We start from the raw sequence: 19,905 nt of genomic DNA, 5'->3' as shown, positions 1-19,905 counted from the left end.
CCTCCCAGCAGAGTAGTGCAGTTCTTAATCTGGGTTCCATACATGGGCTTCAGAGGGTCTGTGAACCTCTTGGAATTACATACACAGTTCCTGTTTACAGAATGGAAACTCTACAAATCTATAGCTTTCATCAGACCCCTAAAAGGATCCAAGAACCAACAAAGAGTAAGAGTTACTCCTTTTCTTGAGAAACAAAAATAAGACAGCCACTGATGATCCTCAGCTATTTAATGCACAGTAAAAACATAGACAGCTTTTCAATCTTAAAAACAAAAGACATTCAAAAGATGAACAATAAACATGTCAATAAACATTTGACTAAGTTTGCATTTTTACTGGTAACAAATATTTTTACTGGAAGCAAAGAGCATGAAGGCAAGTACCTTTGGAAAAGTCTGAAGCAATATTTTATTCCTTCCTGCCTAAATATAAAAGGCGAGGGGATTTTCTGATCTACCATGCTACAGATTTCTACAAGAACACACCTCTGTGGAAATACAGTCCAAGCCTTTTGTCAAGAACTCCACAGCATAAACTAACATTATTTTTTAAATCTCAACTGTTTTTATTTTTTTAAAGTAAGCAGTGGTATAAGTCTTTTTAAATGTTTCTTTTCCAAATGGCTTACAGAAAATGGCATCCTAGGACTTTTAGCTCTGTGTCCCCAAAATTTTCCTTCAAGAATCTGATCCGTGAAGTTTCTTAAAAAAAAAAAAAAAAAGATAATGTACCTGATCAGGTACGTCAAAACAATCTGAAAAATAGATGTGTCCCAGCGGGAAGCCTCAAGACGTTTCAAATTCCTCAAAAATGCCACTCTACTATACAGGCCAAGGAGGTTGGCTATCCAAAGGTATCGCTCATTGGTGTTTCTGGATGGGGTGAGGTACCGCCTACAATCACTGGTTGCCTCGCATCATTTCTTGGAGATAAATGGTATTCATGTAATAAGCCGCCATCCAGCTTGGATGCCTCTGAGCATTCCAATAATACGACTGAGAGGCAACAGCGTAGTACTCCTGCCATGCCCTGTAGTAAGCCCTCCAGTGTTCCTCATAATCCTGATAGGCATCAGAAAAACTTGGATGTGTTTCCCTGTGGCAGTCATACCAACCATCTTCCTGACGTTCTGCCTGCGCTCGATAGGAAGACCGCCTGGGAGGGTTTCTCCGGCTCTGCTTAGCTCTCTGGTTAGCCCCCTCTTTATGCCTGGCCTTTGTCTGGATTCCAGGTGATTCTTGATACTCTGCTGGATGAGGGGTGTCGTCTCCATTCAGAGGTTGTTCCAAAGAGATAGGGCCATCCACAGGAGTGGATTCCAAGTCTTTCAGCTGACTATCTGAAGAGCCTTCCAAGTAGGACTTATTTCCTTTGCTCTGGGAAGAAGTCCTCGAGCTGTAAGAATCACTGTCACTCTCTGAGTCTCCAGACTGACTACTACTTGCCAATATCGGCACTCTCTCCTCGGGAATTCTGTTTCTTACAAAACCATTTTGAGGATTCACAGTCTGATCCCCAGGACCTGTGTAATGCCTGATGATTTCCACAGGCTTCTCTAACCCCTCTTTAATATAGTGTTCATAATCCTCCACCAATTCTGTAAAAGTCAAAGAGTATGGCAGGTGGATTTTAAAGGAAGACAGACAAGGAATTTTGGGCAGTGACACAGGTAAAGCTTCTTTGACCTGGTGCTGACTGGTAGAGTTTTCAACAGAGATCTCAACAGGATTCTTCATTTGCTCTTCCAATTGTATGCCACAGCCCACTTCTTTTGGTGACATTGCTTTTTCTATGACTCCACACTCTGAGTGGCTTTTCACAGGAAGCTTCTGTTTAGGATTATTTTTCGATTTGACTAATAGTGAAGATACAGAAGTATTTTTAGATGAAGCCACGTGGTTACCATGACCTTTCTGAGTTTGAAAGGTTCTCTCCATTTTTTGGATCTGCTTTTTTAAGGGCTGGGTAGGTATATTTGCTAAGCCATACGTATGCATAGCAGCTTTAACCTCCACGTCCCAATCCAAACATTCTTCCATTAGACCAGGAGGAATGGGATCTACATAAAAGGAACAGAAGAATATTAAAAGTGTGAGCTGCTCTAGATCAGCAATTTTTGAATGACTTCATAAAGCTTTCCACGGTCAAATAAGGTTAAGAAATAAAATATACTAATAATATACCAAGAAGTTTAAGGATTACATTATATTAGTATCTTAAAAGATCTAAACAATCCTTGCAGTAAATAAATATGCCCCCAAATATGCAAGACCCATCCCATATCCACAAGCAATATCTCCCCCCCATACCTCCCACTCAAAAAGAGCTTACAATAGGAGTAAGGTCCAAGGCTTCAGCAATTCTCCCATCTCTTCCCTCCTCACTCTCCCCAACTCCTCCCCTTGATCTCACTAATGCCAACAGTAAAACAAGATATTAGAAAACGGATTGTGCTCCCCCCAAAGCTTATCAGCTGGGAAATATTACAATTGCAACTCTGCACCCAAGTAAATCTGTCCCTCTATACTCCCAACAGGGAGAAATCACTGCCTCCAACAGTGGAGAAAAACCTCTACAGGGGAAAAAGTTAGATGACTATAAAAAAGATCTATGGTCTCAACAGCACTTGTAAGTTTTAAAAAATTTGCTGGCTCCAGCTCTCTAAATTTCCTATTCCATCCAGGTGGGACAATTCGCTCCCACCTGCACACTCTGACCTTCCCAAAGTGTGATCAGTTTTCATCTTAGGCACACAAAACATACAGAGCCCATGATTTACACAGGTCTTGCCTGTTTATTGTTGCTATTGGTGCTCATGTATATGTACCCACTACCTAATCCCTCGGATCAGGACTCTTCAGCTGGGGCTCTTGATCTCTGGCTGAATAGACCCTCTGACTAGAACTTTGATTCCTACTAAGGTGATATCCTTTGCTTGCCAACACCTATAAAACAGGCCAATTTCTCTCCCACTCCTGCCCCAGGTACTTAATCTGAGCAGCCTACAAGTTCCTAGTCCAATATAAGTCTAACACCACAAATACACTTTCTCATGATTTCAGGGCTCTGTTAACATTACATAAAGATCCAAATAAGTCATTTTCCAATATCCAAAGGCAAATTTTCTTTTTATCACTAAATGCTATGATACTGAATCCTACCCAAAGTCTTAACCCTCTTATACCAATTTTCAATTTATTTTTTCCACATTATAATCATTTGACAGGTTACCAATAGACTTACACATAGAATTAACATACTGTAGTGTCTTAAAACTGACAAAGAACCTACAGACCATTTCTAAAAACAAATATTTTCTAAATCAGAACACAAGCTTAGAGCAATTAAAGAAATTTGTGAAAAGATTAAAAAATGAGTTATTATAAAGCCAGAATTCCCAGACATGTGCTTAGTCTAGCTTTATAAAAATCACTAAAGAAGTTATATATAAATAAATAAAATATTCCACGCTGTATTTATTCAATAACTACATATCCCATATTCTAGAAGATCACATATATGTTATATAAGTATATATCTGTGTATATATATACACACGTATCTACATATACACGTGTATACATACACACACATTAACACTGCATACATTAACAAATGTAGCAAATAAACCACATTTCTACATGACAGTTTTTTTTAAATTTTCAAGAGATCATCAATAGTCTTGGACATGCAATTTCCCAGGTGGCACTTAAAAAAATCAGCCTGACAAATGAGTCACTAAAATCAAAAGAGAACATTGTAGCAGGGGTTCCTGGATGACTCAGTTGGAAGAGCATTCAACTCGATCTCGGGGTCATGAGTTTGAGCCCTATGTTGGTGTGGAGATTACTTAGTAAGTAGATAAATAAACTCAAAAAAAAAGAAAAGAAAAGAAAGAAAACACTCCAAAATTTTCAAAATAGCATTCAAATTAAAGATACTACTCCTTCCTCATGGTGACGAAGGAGAATATGGCAAGAATTACCTTTAAAGTGACAAAAGTAATAAAATATATGCCCTGTTATATAAAAGAATAAAATGAAATTGCAAGGCTACAAACTAAAATATAGAGCTAATACAGTAGTAAAACATTTTTCATGTGCCAGGAATTACCTTACAATCTTCTCCCTGCTGCTTATGAGCTATAAGAACTTAGGCAAATTACTTAACTTCTCAATGCCTCAATATCCTCATTCACAAGAAGTCGATAATAATAGCACGCACTTCACAGGATTGTGGCAAGAATTAAAGGAGTTAACATACTGAACGGGACCCAACACATCCTAAGTACTCCGTGTCAGCTATTATTTTTATGAGGCCTATCACCAATACGATTATTCTTCTGATGGCAAAATGAAATAGACAAAATGTACCTGGTAAAGGAAGAAGGTTGATGTTACATTTCTGGGCAATTTTCATCATCACGTTTTCTTCTTCTCCCCGACAACAGTAGGTCACTGTCAACCCCAAAGTACCTAAAGCACAGAGGGAATGTTATGTAGATCAATTTCACATACGTGTCACTCCACCTGTCATATTTGTAATTCTTCCTCCTAAAGAAAGCAGCCAAACTTTTTTTTTTTCTTTTCTTTTTTTTTTTTTTTTTACCAAAACGGCCAGCTCTGCCAATCCGATGCATATATGTCTCCCAATCCAATGGTACATCCAAATTTACAACCAGGTTCACCTTCTCAGCATCAATCCCACGGGAAGTCTTAAATTAAAGAAGAGAAGAAGTGTTTGCGTTAACTGCTACATGGGCACCAACGTACACCCGCTTACTCCAATATAACCAAGAGCCAAGTTAAGACCAGGAGGATATTTAGGAGCAAAGGAAAAGGAAATTCATTTCTAATGACTAGTTTCAAGAATAAACATGAAAATATAAAAGACTTTGAAGAAAGCAAATTCCCCAGCACTGGAAAGACAATTCCCTTCTGGTATTCTTATCAGATACACCCATATAAAATAATAAATGAAACCTGTGCATCTGATAATAGAGCCCAAGTCAGGATGGATTAGTCACCCAGACTGAACAGGCAATTTACCAAATCTGTGGAAATGAGGACTCTGCAATGAAACTGCTTCAGTTTGGCCATAGCATCAAGACGCTGATTCTGATTCATGTTGCCTAAAAACACCCAAAAAGAAAGTCATATAAAAACAAGCTAATACATATTTATCAAGTCCACAAAAAGCAGAAATCATAACTACCAAACAAAGTTAATTCTCTCCTTACGTGCAAATCTAGGTTAAGACCTAAAGTCAGAATCTTTTAAAATCTGGTTAGGGGGCGCCTGGGTGGCTCAGTCCTTCAGCGTCTGCCTTCAGCTCAGGTCATGATCCCAGGGTCCTGGGATCGAGCCGCGCGTCAGGCTCCGTGCTCCGCGGGAGGACTGCTTCTCCCTCCCCCGCTCCCCCTGCTTGTGTTCCCTCTCTCGCTGTCAAAAAATAAATTTAAAAAATCTTTAAAAAAAAAAACATCTGGTTAGGCAGTCAACTTGAAATTCAAAAATTAATTTTAGGGCGCCTGGGTGGCTCAGTTGATTAAGCGACTGCCTTCGGCTCAGGTCAATGATCCTGGAGTCCCGGGATCGAGTCCCGCATCAGGCTCCCTGCTCAGCAGGGAGTCTGCTTCTCCCTCTGACCCTCCTCCCTCTCATGCTCTCTCTCTCATTCTCTCTGTCTCAAATAAATAATAAAAAAAAAATAAATAAAATCTTTAAAAAAAAAAAAAAAATTAATTTTAAATGGTGACTAGGTTATGCCTGCAGATATAACACTGTATCTGCAAAGTTACACATGAAGTAGAGTAATTCTTAGGAAAATAAAATTGCTATAATTAGCTGTTTATAAATTTTGTTTTGAAGCGTGATCTATGGTCAAAATATTGTCCATTAATAAAGTCTCCCCAGTATCTCATGATATATAAAGACTAGACAAGCTTAGGCTAACAGGTTAAAAACTAAGCTAGCAATGAAAATTCTAAAAAGGAGCTCACTGATCAAAAATTCCTTTAAATCTTTCATTCCTATTAGATCAGCAGCAATAATTTAGCTATGTGTCAAAAATGAATCATCTTGGGGCACCCGGCTGGCTCTGTGGGTACAGCATGCAACTCTTGATCTCAGGGTTGTGAGTTCGAGCCCTATATTGGATATAGAGATTACTTAAAAATCAAATCTTAAAAAGAAGAATCATCTTTGCCTTCCACAAGACCTTAAAGCAGTTAATTCAGTAGCAATTCTTAGCATTTTTACAATGATTATGGAAAGAAGCAAAATATTTTTCTCTGAAGATGACAAAGACAAACTTTATAAAATTAAGTTCTTTATCGACAATCCATTCCAATTTCCTAATTTCATATTATATACCAAGTTACTTCTTAAACAACAAGGATATCGATATATCAAATCCCAATGAAATATTCACCTGAAATCTCCTTTACTCTGGAGACTCAGTGTAACCTCACACTCAAGACAACTCACGAAGTAGTATTTCTTCCTCCTGACTTTGGACAGGCTTCAAGTCAGAACACTAAACAAAGATTAAAATAAGAGATGAACTTACCTGAAATGCACTCAGCAGGAAAGCCTTTAGAAGAAAGGATATCTGCCAAATGTTGTGCTCTACGAAAAATAACATAGAGAGTTATAATTTTATAAATATGGCCCTACACCTTTTATTTCACAAGTTCTCCAGGTGACCTCTTAAGGTACATTACCTGCTGTGCAAATTAGAAAAGACTAAGGCTTGATTAAACGGGATTCTGCTGAATAGTTCCTGTAAATGCTGAGCCTTTTCCTCAAAAATCTTATGGGCCAAAGGGTATGAATTGACAATTTTGTAATATTGCTTCAAACCTAGAAAGAAGTCAAAAGTCTTCTGTTAAAACAAACATATTTGCTACAGCAAATATGAAAACAGCAGCCAACTAGGCAAGGGAAAGCTCCAGAATATCACAAACCAGGAATGTAAGTATCCAATATCTATACTCACCTATGAGACTCGGATCACTGGAATTTAGTCTTACAAAAGTGGGATCTCTCATGTACTTTGCCAAAGCATTAGCCAAAAATTCAGGGTAGGTAGCTGACACTGCCAACATCTGTTTACTGGCAGGCAAGGAAGAATAAATCCAGCTGCAAAACAGAAGAGAAATACATACCACGGAAACCAATCCCAGTAATTAGCACCTGGAAAAGCTAAAAATAGACACTTTAGGACACCATTTTAATAGTCAAGCAAGTTATTTCTCTTACTTTATTTGCTCCTGGAAGCTGCCTTCTTCTAACAGCTTATCTGCTTCATCAAGAATAAAGAGACGTATACTGCCTGGGTTCAAGTAGTCAAGTTCTATCAGTTGTTTAATTCTGCCTAAATTCCAGAAAAAAGCATATTGAAAATATTTAAGATGCACTGAATGTGTGCACATCTCAGTCAATGTTGTTAGCCTACTTACTCACCGTTCATACTGCTGACCTTCTTGACCTGACCCTCATTATTATGCATTTATACACTGAACCACAAATCAGAAACTGAGTTCTGATCTTGCCTAAATCCATTATTTTTCCCTCACATTTTACCACCAATAAGTATGGATCATAACACTGTTCTCATCAAAAAAGACTGAATGCTAAGGCCCTGAATACTAAATTCTGATTTGAGTGATTCACGACTGAATGATTAAGAGAGAAGCAAAGAATAATCCCAATCTATGGCTTAGAAAGGCTTCCTGAAAATCATCTCATTCCTCCTCTTCTCAGAAGCCAATTCCATACATGTGCTTAAACATCCTTATGGAGATTTCACAAGTCCTCTTGGTAATCCAGTCACGTGTCTATACCTCACTAGTCTAAGCCTCTTCATTTATAATCCTCAAAATAATTATCATAGTTACTAAAGACTCCCATATTCTTAACTTAATTATATTACTTATATGAAAAACATTCAGTTCCTTAAAAGCCCCAGTTATAAACAGGGTGATATCTTACCAGGAGAGCCAACAGCAATATGACACTTTTTAAGTCTGGTTTTGTCTTGTGATAATGGAGTCCCTCCAATAAAGACATGACACTCTAAGCCTTCCATTTTTATTCCAATAGCTGTAATAACAGAATGTATTTGTACAGCAATTTCTCTTGTAGGAGCCAAGATCAAAATCTAAAAAAGCATAAAATATATATACCTTTAACAAGTCAGTGGAAATGATACATGTGATTGGCACGCTTATACTACAGTGAGCTATTTTTCATTTAAACAACCATTTTAAATGATGAGTTTTTATAGACAAGGGAAGCTACTCCATTCATTCACTTATGTATTCATTCAACAAATGTTATTAAACAAGAACCTACTATATGTACTAGGCAACATGTAAGTTGCTGTAGAGTCAACAATACACAGTCCAGGGGCGCCTTGGTGGCTCAGTTGGTTAAGTGTCTGCCATGGGCTCAGGTCATGATCTCAGGATCCTGGGATCGAGCCCCACATGGGGCTCCCAGCTCAGCGGGGAATCTGCTTCTCCCTCTCCCTCTGCCTCCTCCCCACGGCTCATGCCCTGTCTCTGTCTCTCTCTCTCAAATAAATAAATAAAATTTTAAAAAAAGAAAAAAAACAATACACAGTGCTTGCTCTCATGGCACTTTCATTCTGTATAAGAACATACACAATAAACAAACATACATAAATCATGACATACAATGAAAAGTGCTATAAAGAAAAATCAAACAGGGAAAAGAGAGAAGTGACAAGGAAGGGAAGGAGTTATTTTAAATGGGGCAATCTAGGAAGGCCGTAGGGCGTTAAGGGCATAACATCTGAGCAGAGACCTAAATGTATACCACAGAGTAGAGCTAGCTGTGTGACACCTGGGGAACTGTTTTCGAGAAGAGAACACAGCAAATGTAGAGGCCTTACAACAATAATGTTCTTAGTGTGCTTGAGGAATAGCAGGGAAGCCCACTGGACCAAATCAGGGTCAGATATCTAGGCCCATGAAAAAGGAGCCTTGAGACTCACGGTGAGAACTCTGCAATATAACAACTGGAGGACAAGGTGAAACTACACGTTCTCAGCTATGAGAAGAAAAAAACTCCTTAAAAAAAAAAAAAAAAAAAAGCTAGAGGAAAATATGCCAAAACAGTTAACAGCAGTTTCTTTCTGGGTAGGTAAAATTATGTGCTGTTTCCTGGTACTTGTTTACTTTTCTGAATTTTCCAATTTTTCAAAAATGAATATGTATTACTTTGCGAACACAAAGATCTGAAGTTTAAAAATTCAAATTTGGTTTATGGAACTTATTCAGCGTTTTGGCATTTCACCTACTGCCAAATTGTCAGAAGCCAAAATCTCGACTACATCTCAAATTCACAAGTAGACTAGCTTAAGTCTTTGGGAAGCAGAAGGATTTCCTATGTGCATAACCCAGAATTTGGTGGTTATAAGACTCAAAAAGCTTTGAATATGGATGTACTGGCATACTGTTTATACATAACATGGGCTCAGCCAAACTTTTTTGAAGAAACGATCCCCAAACCTAAATCACTTATTAATTTGGGTAAGGCCATCTTTAGACCTACTCCAAGAGAACCTAGAAGATGGGAGATCAATAGAACACACTCACAGTGCCAGCAATAGCCAGAGCACCACGTTATCATCAATCAGGCCAAATACTAAATCCTACCACATTCGGGTCAGCAAGTAAAAGAGTGAAGAAAACCTATCTGTATTTTCAGGTAGTGAAAAAATTGACACACATGGCAGACTTAATCTATTTAAGATGCAGTAACAGAAATTTCCAAACCTCTAACACTAATGAGGGATCCTTGGTTACCACCCACACCACAGCCACGCAACAGCTTTAATGTCTACTTTGTTTCTATACTTTTCATATGGCTTAACTCAATCATCATCAAATTCATCTCTTCTGTCTCTCAGAAGCTACTGGTGTTGCATCCAACCTGTGATAAAATCCACATACCCTCCTTTGGGTCCTCTGAGCTACACTCACCTGGGTACTTAGGTTTTCAAGAACAAGAGAGTCCAAAGCAATGGTAGAGAACACACAGGTTTTCCCAGTGCCAGATTTGGCTTGAACAATTAAATCTGAGGAGAAAAAGATACATGCATCACTAGCCAGTACTGACTAAAGAAGCTTAAACACCAACATGAAATCACAGAACCAGAAGGTTCTCCAGAGATCACCGAATTGGCACATTCGTTTGTAGCTAACTCAAAAAAGCATGAGGCCACATCCGGAAACATGCCTCTTCCCTGAACCGCTACTTCATCTTCTCGAATTGAGAGTCCCCTGTCACTGTACAAAGGGCCGTAACCATCTTCCAACTGAACACCGCGTCTCTGTTCTACAAGAAAGGAAACTGAGGCTCGAAGGCGCACAGCGCCCGGCCGCAGGCCGAGGCCGGCAGCGGCGGCCGCCCTGGGGCTCCTCCCGGACCCTCCCGGCCCGAGCGCGGCCCCCGCCCTCACCGAGCCCGCAGCGCCCCAGCGGGATGGCCTTGAGCTGCACCGGCGAGGGCCGCTCGAAGCCGGCCGCCCGCAGCCCCTCCAGCACGGGCCGCGACAGCAGCAGTGACTCGAAGTCGGCCGGCTCCGCCAGCAGCACGTCCCCCGTGCGGGTCCGCGGCCCGCTGACGTCGTGAGCCGTCCGCAGGCTCCGCACCGGCCCGGGGACTGGCTCCGAGGCCGCGAGCTGTGCGACCACACGCTCCGCCGGCACAGCGGCCTCCACCGTCGCTAAGGCCGCGGGGGCTTCAAACGCCGCCGCCATCGTCGCCGCGCCGCCCGATCTCGCGGTACTTGAGGCGAGGGAGGGAGCCTAGGAACGAGAAGAGGAAAAACTTTATTGGCAGTCCTCCCGGAAAGACACTGACATCCTTGGCTTGAGAGAGGGGCGAAGGGACGGAAGTCGGAGGCTTAGGAAGTCTCGGAAACAGCGATAACGACAAAAAATGTGGCCCGAGGAAGGCGGGAAGAGGGAGGAGAGGAAGGCGGAGGCTACCGGCATGCGGCCGCGGGCGGCCTGCAGAGGGCGCCGCGCGCTCAGGGTGGGGGCGCCGCCCGCCTCCCGGGCCTCCGTGGGCGGTCCGGCCAGCCCCGCGCCCCGCCCCGCCACGCTCACAACGCGGGCTTTGTGATGCGCGCGGGGCGTCACGCTCCCCGCCTCCGGGCCGCGGGCCGCGGGCGGCGGTCGCCTCCGGCCGGGCCTGTCCCCGTCCGCCCGGAGCTCCGAGCACGGCCGGAGAGGACGTCCCCGTAGTGCGGTCCGTGTCCGTCTCGGTACCGCTTCACTCCTCTCTGTCCCCAGCCCCAGCGCAGTAGCTGGCGCACTGAGCGCCCATGCGGTCCACTGAATTGCAGCCAGGCCCCGACTGACACCTCCCAAAGCCCTAGCTCGGCCTCACACCTCCTGAACTTAGATTTGTACATCCATCTGCCTTCTCAGCAACGCCACTCAGAAGTCTGATAGACATCCCAAATCTGCTCCTGTCCCTGGCGCTATGCACCACCATCTCACGGGTGACAACTGACAGTCTTTGCCACTTTCCCTTCCTTTAAGGTCTCTGCTCAAATACCGCCTTTCCAAAGAGGTCGTTCCTGACCTATTATTTTTTAATAAGTTTTTTTATTTAAATTGAATTAGCCAATATATGGTACATCATTAGTTTCAGATACAGAGTTAAGTAATTCATCAGTTGCTCATCACATCACCTGCCCTCCTTAATGCCCATCACCCAGTTACCTCAATCCCCACCAACCTTCCCTCCAGCAACCCTCAGTTTTGTTTTGTTTTTTAAAGATTTCATCTATTTGACAGAGAGAGACACAGCGAGAGAGGGAACACAAGCAGGGGGAGAGGGAGAAGCAGGACTCCCGCCAAGCAGGGAGTCCGATGTGGGGCTCGATCCCAGGACCTGGGGACGACGACCCCAGCCGAAGGCAGACGCCTAACGACTGAGCCACCCAGGCGCCCCAGCAGCGGCCCTCAGTTTGTTTCCTATAGTTAAGAATCTCATGGTTTGTCTCCCTCTCTGATGGCTTCCCATTTAGTTTTCCATCCCTTCCCATACGATCCTCAGCACTATTTCTTATATTCCACACATGAGTGAAACCATATAATTTCTCTGATTGACTTATCTCGCTCAGCATAATACCCTCCAGTTCCAACCATGTCGATGTATTTTATTTTTTTTATTTTAAGATTTTATTTATTTATTTGAGAGAGAGAGAATGAGAGAGGCAGACTCCCTGCTGAGCAGGGAGCCCGACGTGGGACTCGATCCTGGGACTCCAGGATCATGACCTGAGCCGAAGGCAGTCAGTCACTTAACCAACTGATCCACCCAGGCGCCCCCATGTCGATGTATTTTAATTCCAGTAGCGTTAACTGTGTTATATTAGCTTCAGGTGTAAGATATAGCGATTCAATCATTCTATACATTACTCAGTGCTCATCATGAGAAGCTTACTCTTTAACCCCCATCACCTATTTCACCCCGACCTATTATTATCATCTAACCTAGTTTCCCCATCCCCTGAGCTCCCCTACCTTTCCCACCACTCTGTTCCCTTGTTCTGCTTTATTTTTCTTCATGGTACTTACCACTACCTGAGATTGTGTTTATTGTCTGTCTCCCCCCCTCTGTGAGGACAGGGACCTGTCTAGTTCTCTCCTGTATTCCTAATGGGAAAAGAGCAGATCTGAAACATAGTAAGTGCTTAATATTGAATAAACAAGCTCCTATGACCAAGTCTTAGTCATAATTCCAAATTTAAATATTTCTGGAACCTAATCTTATTCACAATTTAAAACCTAAAGATATTCTATGTCCAACTCCCAACTTTTTCTTTTGTCCTTATATCATCATTCTGATCATTCTCTCTCCCCCTATTTTCACACATTTGCACGTACCCAGATTCCAAATGATGGGGGGGGTGCTTTGGCAAGGTAATCCCATTGGAAAGAGGTCCCAAAGATGTATTTTGCTTAGAAATTTAGAAAACATTGAGAAAATGTCAACTGCCCATGTGAAAGAGGGGGGCCTGTTGGGATTGGGCACTGAATTTTCCAGGCTTCCCCATAGTACCCCCGCCTCACACCCACCTAACCCCCACATCCCACACCTGAGAATTATTCTAGACCCCACCATCTACCATCCCTCTCCTTTCCTAACAATTACCTAAGGGCAGGTAATTTGACCTCTACATATTATATTCATTCCTCTATCCAGTCCCCCTGGCATGTATCCTATTTTAAGCCCCTTTATCATCCTAGCTGTTGAAACAACGTCCAGAATGGTCCCCCTGCCGAGTTTCTTCTCTCTCCCAGCCACTCAACCCACAGGTGCCGGAGTAATCCTTCTTAAGTGCGTATCTTAGGTTGTTTGGGTCCAGCTTCAGGTCCTGTTCCTTTTAACAGCCTTTTTTATTTCCCACACCAGACCCCCACTTCACACTATAATAACTCCAGTCTCACTCTCACCGTGTTCTATTTACTTGTTTGCGTGTCCGTCCCTCACTATGAGCATCTCAAGGATGGGATTTTATCATTCTGTGCTCTCCAGCCCAGCACAGGCCCTTGGTGGATTTAACAAACATTGAATCTTGCTCAAAAGTCTTTGCTGGGTCTCCATGCACATAGCAGTAGTTCTGTAGAATTCACACCAGTCACTGATGAAGCAGCCAGCTCTCATCCCAAAAGAAACAAAAAGACTACTCTTCCAGAAAAGAACATTTCCAGTTTTATAGGCATTCTGTGATTGTGTCTGTTGTTTATGATGTCTCACGGACACAAATATTGTAGTAATGTTACTAGGAATAAATTGTATTGCTCCAGCTAAAAACACAAATCAATAAAATGTTTTCCTCAGTAGCGAAAAATATTAATAATGTTGTTGGCTGTAACTTTTAGTGCCATAAAGATAAAACCCAAGGTAAGAGACCATCTAATAACTGGGTAAGTTGTGAGGGTAACATACACAGTAAGGAGTCGGACTCTTGTGTGCCTCCCGGCCTCCCCCAGGGTAAAATCACACTGGGACCCCAGCCTTTTCTTATGGCGTTCTGTCTACCTTGGAAAGCCTTTCCTCACCTTCTGTACCTGGGAGCTAAAGAAGGGAAGGATTCCTATGCACTGAAAAGCAAGTAAAACGTAGACTCAGGATGGATGCTGAGGATTAATGGTCCCATACGATCATTTCCAAGTGGAGGTTTCTGTACCGGAGGAGAGAAAAGCAGTGGAAATAAAAACATGGACATAAGGTGGCCCACCCTGAGTGTGAGGATCCATGGGGAAAATGTGGAAAAGAAAAGCACTACCATTTTTACAGCAACTTCTTCTCATTTAACCCTCAAAGCAACAAAGGGTAGGCAATACTAGTTGCATTCAACCCGCAAACATTTCTTTATTCTTTCTTTTGACAGTCATCTTCTGAACACCTAATATGAATCAGCCCCGTGAAGGAGATACAGAAATGGGACAAAATAAACAGAACTTTGCCCTCAAGGAGAAACATACACGCAAACAGGTGGCCCCGATCAAGGAGGAAATATGCAAGTGGCACGAGGTGGTGTAAAATCATATGCAATCCTGACATTTTTCCAGGGCCTTAGTTCAAGTGTGGCTGTCATGTGGGAGAGAGTGAGAACTTCTGAGAAAATAAGGAAAACAGCTTTTGGTATTCAGAGAGCAATAGCTTTCTTCCCTATACCCTCCTCATCTCCACCCCAAATCAAAGTGCCTCAAAGCGTGCATCGAACTATCGGGAAAACTCCATGCACGGATCATTCCTTACCTAATCCCTGAGTCTAGTACTTCTGCCAAAACGGCAGCACCAGGAGGCAAAGCTCAAGTCCCATGAAGCACTGGGGGCTCATTTTCTGAGCCGATCCTGAAGGATAGATAAGGAGTTCATCAGGCAGTGGGGGTGGAAGGAGAGCTCACCAAGCAGACAAGTCAGAGAGATATTCTGGGCAAAGGGAACAGTTTGTGCAAAGGCGTGGAAGCCTGCGAAACCATAATAGTTTAGGGAAGCCACGAGCTTTAGTGTGAACAGAGGCAAGTATGGCAGCAGGTACCAGGAAATGAGCCTGCAGAGATATATCGGTCCCACGTTATGGAGGACCTTGTCTGCTACCATAAGGGCGATCAAATGAGTGTGCTGTGCTCTCCCGATGCGGCAGCAGAGCCGGGGGGGGGGGTGTCTGTTATGTAACAAGAGAAATACAGTTGGAAATGTGGATGGGGCTTGATTCATGACAAAGCTGAGGGGTTTGGGTTTTAACTTGCAGACCGTGGAGCATCGTCTAAATTTGGGATCTAATTGGAGGCAGGTAACTGCAGGCCCACATCACACACTGTTTCTCACACCTGATGGCTCTTGGGTGTTTTAGGTGTTGGCACAGTGCTTTCCGAGTATCAGGGCTTACCTGCGAGCGGCTTATACAGCAAACTGACTCAGCATGAGTTTCCTCGCTCTCTCTCCCAGACAAGACAACTCTCCTGCGTTCTTCCATTCGTCTGCTCAGTGAACTACTGCCATCAATAAACTTCAGTTATATGAAGTTTATCAAGTCACGATATCTGGCCATCTGGACGGAATTTATTGTTTCGTGATCTGCTCAATCCTATGTGGTTACCTCCCAACACGGAGAATAACTATTTTTACATGTGCCCCTGGCCTAGGGGGTGACCCTATGTTCAGTACCTTTTCAGACGGGAATTAGGAGGTGGGGAAGCAGCCAAAGCCCAACCCCTGAGCCCTGTGTAGCCACCTACCACCCTGGGCATTTGCCTGGCAGGCTTTCGGGAAAGAACCCCAGGTCTTTCTCCCTCTCTCCAGACCCGGCTCCCCTCTGCCCAAGGCCCACGTTGATTAATTGCCCCTTTTACTACCACGGCCTCAGTCTTTAGGGAGGAGGGCGTCACGTTTGCTCTTCTCCTTGTGAGAACGGGGCCCCATTCATTCTTGTCCAGGCAGCATAATAAATAACCTGCCCCTGTTGGCAGGGAGTTTATTAGAGACTGATGGGACATTTAACAATAACTGGGGGCCTGTGATTTATTAGGTAGGGAGGTTCATGGCGTCTCCAAAGACTGGGAATGTGGAATTTAATTGATAAAGCGGCTGTCAGCAGCAATGAGATGCACTCAGTAGAATATGCATTTGAGGGATTCTCTTCGGAGCTGTCAGGAAGGGCTTCAGCTAATCATATTCAGCTCCTGCCGATGGTGGTGTCTGCTGGATATGTGCGTGAGAGACAAATGGCAGGGAGGGGGACTCTGAAAGAGGCCCGGGGAGGGAGGCACCTGTCAGTTGCTCAGCCCAATGGAAGAATGTGACACAAATGAGCAAACGGAAACAAAATTCCCATCACCCTCAGTGAGGACTCCCCTTCCAGAGGCCTTAGTCTCTCTCCTGCGAGCTGCTCAGGAGAGCAAGAGGTGCTGAGCACCCACTTCCTGGAAAAGAGGGGAAAGGAAAGAGTCAAGTGGCAAGAAGAGCGATTTGTTCTGGAACTCTAAACTCCCTGCACCCTGAGGTTTCTGCGCCAGAGACCCGTCCCTTGCTTTCCAGCCACTGACCCTCAGATACACAACGCGCCCTGCCACGCCCCACAGTTACCCTGCTGTCCCCACACCAGTTTCCACGCGCGCCCCTCCAACCCCTGGTTCGGGTGGCAGCGCCCCCTGTCACTGCTGCTTTCATGCCAAGAACAGAGCCGCAGAAACTCGGGCGGAGACTCACCTTTTGTTGTTGTTGTCTCCCAGCTCTGGAGCCCCCAGGATCCAGGCTGAGACCCTGGGAGTAAATGCCTGTGGTCTGTGCAGAGCAGGCAGCTACCTACCCCCCACCTTGGAGCACCCTCCACCCCGTTTCCTGACAATAAGCACAGATGATGGCACAGCTCTGTCCTCAGGCAGTCTTGGGCTTCCCTGGGGCAGCTCTGCTCGAATTCTCTTAGCCCCCATCCCTGGGGCTGTCGCTCAGCCTTAAACAAGGCATGGAAGGCCCGAGAGGGGCTTTCTCAGGTCAGGCTTCTTCCCTCCTTTGATCCTCCTGCATCTATTCTTAGGCCCCAGGAGACTGGTCTGCCTCCTTATTCCCTTCAGGGAGAGCAAGGGAGGGGAAGGAAAGCGCCAGGGAAGAAGTAATTGTCACTGTCTAATCTGAGCCTCGGTGGTGACACTGAGGGACCTCAGAGCAGAAGGGATACAGCAACTGGTTTGATTAAATCCAACCTCTCCCGCAACCTTGTTAAATTAAACTGACAGGCCGAGAGCAGACGCGGGAGGGCAGAGGGATCATCGCCTCGGGCGGGGGTGGAGGAGGCCCGGGGCCCAGGTTGGTAAGAAGATCAGATGGTAGCGGAGCAGCGGCCTGCCCTTTTGTTTATTTGCTGACTACAGATAGGAGATGAGATTTATGGACATACGATGCTTAAGTACCTGTCTGAACGCAGGCTGGTGAGGCTGACGCAGAGGCAGACGCCTACCTCCCTGTAGGCTCTGCAAACTCCCTCGGCAGCCGGTCCTCACATTTGGAACTGTGCTGGTGACATTTCAAAGGGCTTCTACACATCTAACCTTTACAACAGGCAGGGAGCAGAGGGATTATCTGCCCCACCTTACAGTTAGAGAAACTGAGGCACGGAGAGATTACAGGGCCAACCAGAGTCGGGCAGAGACGGGCAACAGAGACTGTCCAAGACCCCTGGTCTCCTGCCTGTGTGGCTTCTGGCCCACATTGCCTCCAACATTACGCCATATGGCAGAATTTCCCCGGTTTTAGTCCCCGGACTGCTATTTCTTCTCCCACCCACCAGAGAAATGTAAGCCACACAGTTTGCTTTGTGGGCCGTCAGCAAAATGCCAATTCCCAATTGGCTTGGTGCAACCCACCTGCAAAGCACACAGCTAGCTTCCAAAAAGTCACGAGGCCATTCTGTCATACTCATGTCACCCTCCCACACTCCCAAGCTCTTCCGAGCCATTTCCACTTCACCTAATCACAATTCAGAGGAGAGGGGGTAAGCCCGAGAGATTGTTAGCCCACCAGCAACAGCAATCGTAGGAGGCAAACACCGATACCCTGCTGGCTTCCTCACCTGTCACCCAGTTCCTCACCTGCCAAAGCTAATTTTCCGCTCACCGGTGGGTGAGAGCTCATTTCAGAGTGTCTGAGCCACACACACACACACACACACACACACACGGATACACACTGTCATTGTGAACAGAGCGCTGCCTCACCCACAATGCCCTTGTTCCCACTTCGGGTGCACGCCATCGATTTGTTCATGGACACCTCCAGCCCTCCCCGATCTCTGTTTCCGTAGGGAAGACATCGGGATGAGGATACTCCAAGGGCGGTGCACACCGATGGCCAGAGTGCACGGTCAGACCTGCCTCCTCCAGGGGCACACTCATCACACACCAACCAGTTCATGATCAAATCCCGCAATGGGGGAACAGGGACAGGAGGAAGGGGGAGAGAGGAGCAGACTTTCAACCACCATGAAGGATGCTGGGTGAGAGTGGGCACAAGGTGGTAGCAGTTGCTGGATGAGGACGTTTGGCTTCACTGTGAACATCACCCACCATGGGAGGGCGCATATGTATCACCATGCTCTTTCTCTGGGGTTACCCCATGATTCGGATCGCCACTCTTGACCCGAGAAAGATAGGAAAGGGCAGATGGACTGGTAGGTCGAAGGCACTTAGACAAATACCACCAGCCTCCTAAACTCATCTCTGGTGTTGTCACTCTCCACACCCAAACCCAACATCTCCAATCCATCTGAACTCCTCTTAGGCACCGAGTGGGATTCCTCTAGAAACACCTGCCCAAGTGAGTGGAGGGGAAGGTCATCTTGCCTGGGAGGCGGGGAGGAAAGACCACCGGGTCCGGGCTCTTGTGTTGGTTCTGCCATTCGCGACCTGGGGGATCTAAGGCAAATCACTTAGCATTTCTGGGCTGAACTTTCCCGACCTGTAAGTCATAGGCTTGGGCAGGAAACACAGACTTTGGTTAGAGTTTTAAAACTTTAAAGATCACAGAGGCGAAAAGTGAGACACAGAGAGGTTGAATTACTTGTCTGAGGCCCCGTGGCGAGGCAGTGGGGTGACCAAATGGGTGTGGGTTCTGGAGCGAGAACCAGAGCCTTTGTGTGACCGGAGGGGAGTTCTGGCTCATCTCCCTTCCTCATCTGCAGAATGAGGCAACAGGAGCCCCTGCCTCTGAGGGTTTGGGAAGAATGGATGAGCGCCTGATGCAGGGAAAGCCTTCCGTAAATGTTAGCGAGCACTATTTTTAGTGACAGACCGGAGGTTCAGACCCACACATTTGGTCTCTCCATGAGGTCACAATCCCCTGACTCTCTAGAAGGTCCTCCTCAGCTCCAAAATTCTATGATTCCAACTCAGAAAGATGAAAATGCAAGTTAGTTCCAAAACCCTCCAGGCAGAGACACAAAAGACCATTTTGGGACTTCATTATTCACTCTCCAGTGCTTCAGTCACTTCCTATGGGTGATGATTCATGGGAAATAATCACAGCAAAGAAAACCTGTCCAAAGGCGGGCAGGGGGTGGGGGGAGCAGTAAAACCCAAACCCCTTTGGACGTTCAGCGCCTCTTCTTAAAAATGCATCTTCATTTGTGAAGTGATGACAAGTGTCTCTTGGTCTCACTGCCATTCCACTCTGGAACTTGAAGCTTTCTTTAGGTGTAGACTCCTGCCCCGGCCCCACCCCCACAGAGCCCCAGGGAGAGGGTCCCACCTCTCTGGCCAGGCAGAAGCCCTCCCAGCACCAACTGTCACCCCGGCCCTGGCTGCCCTCCGGGTCCCCAGCCATACTCCAGGGCTGACATCTGATCAGGGCT

The 19,905-nt window shown here is 45.0% G+C and overlaps 1 protein-coding gene across 2 annotated transcripts; it reads right to left on the bottom strand.

Moving 5' to 3' along the window:
- Positions 1-210: 210 nt before the first annotated feature.
- DDX20 (DEAD-box helicase 20) lies at positions 211-10,831 on the bottom strand. 2 transcript variants are annotated; one of them, XM_006741106.3, is made up of 11 exons: positions 10,492-10,831; positions 10,013-10,107; positions 7,995-8,163; positions 7,263-7,377; positions 7,000-7,142; positions 6,725-6,863; positions 6,571-6,629; positions 5,049-5,131; positions 4,609-4,714; positions 4,374-4,475; positions 211-2,059 (listed from the first exon to the last, which is right to left on the bottom strand). In XM_006741106.3, the coding sequence occupies exons 1-11, from the start codon at positions 10,790-10,792 to the stop codon at positions 900-902; spliced, it is 2,472 nt and encodes an 823-aa protein (XP_006741169.2). In that variant the 5' UTR covers positions 10,793-10,831; the 3' UTR covers positions 211-899. The 2 variants fall into 2 exon arrangements, with proteins under 2 accessions (XP_006741169.2, XP_030892341.2); XM_031036481.2 differs by lacking the exon at positions 10,492-10,831 and having other exon boundaries at positions 7,995-8,105.
- Positions 10,832-19,905: the final 9,074 nt, after the last annotated feature.

Source organism: Leptonychotes weddellii, chromosome 4 (genome assembly GCF_054177405.1).
Source record: "Leptonychotes weddellii isolate Sample4059 chromosome 4, ASM5417740v2, whole genome shotgun sequence".
Classification (NCBI taxonomy): domain Eukaryota; kingdom Metazoa; phylum Chordata; class Mammalia; order Carnivora; family Phocidae; genus Leptonychotes; species Leptonychotes weddellii.
Note: the sequence above shows the minus strand (reverse complement) of the source record. Positions and strands in the feature narration are given on the sequence as shown.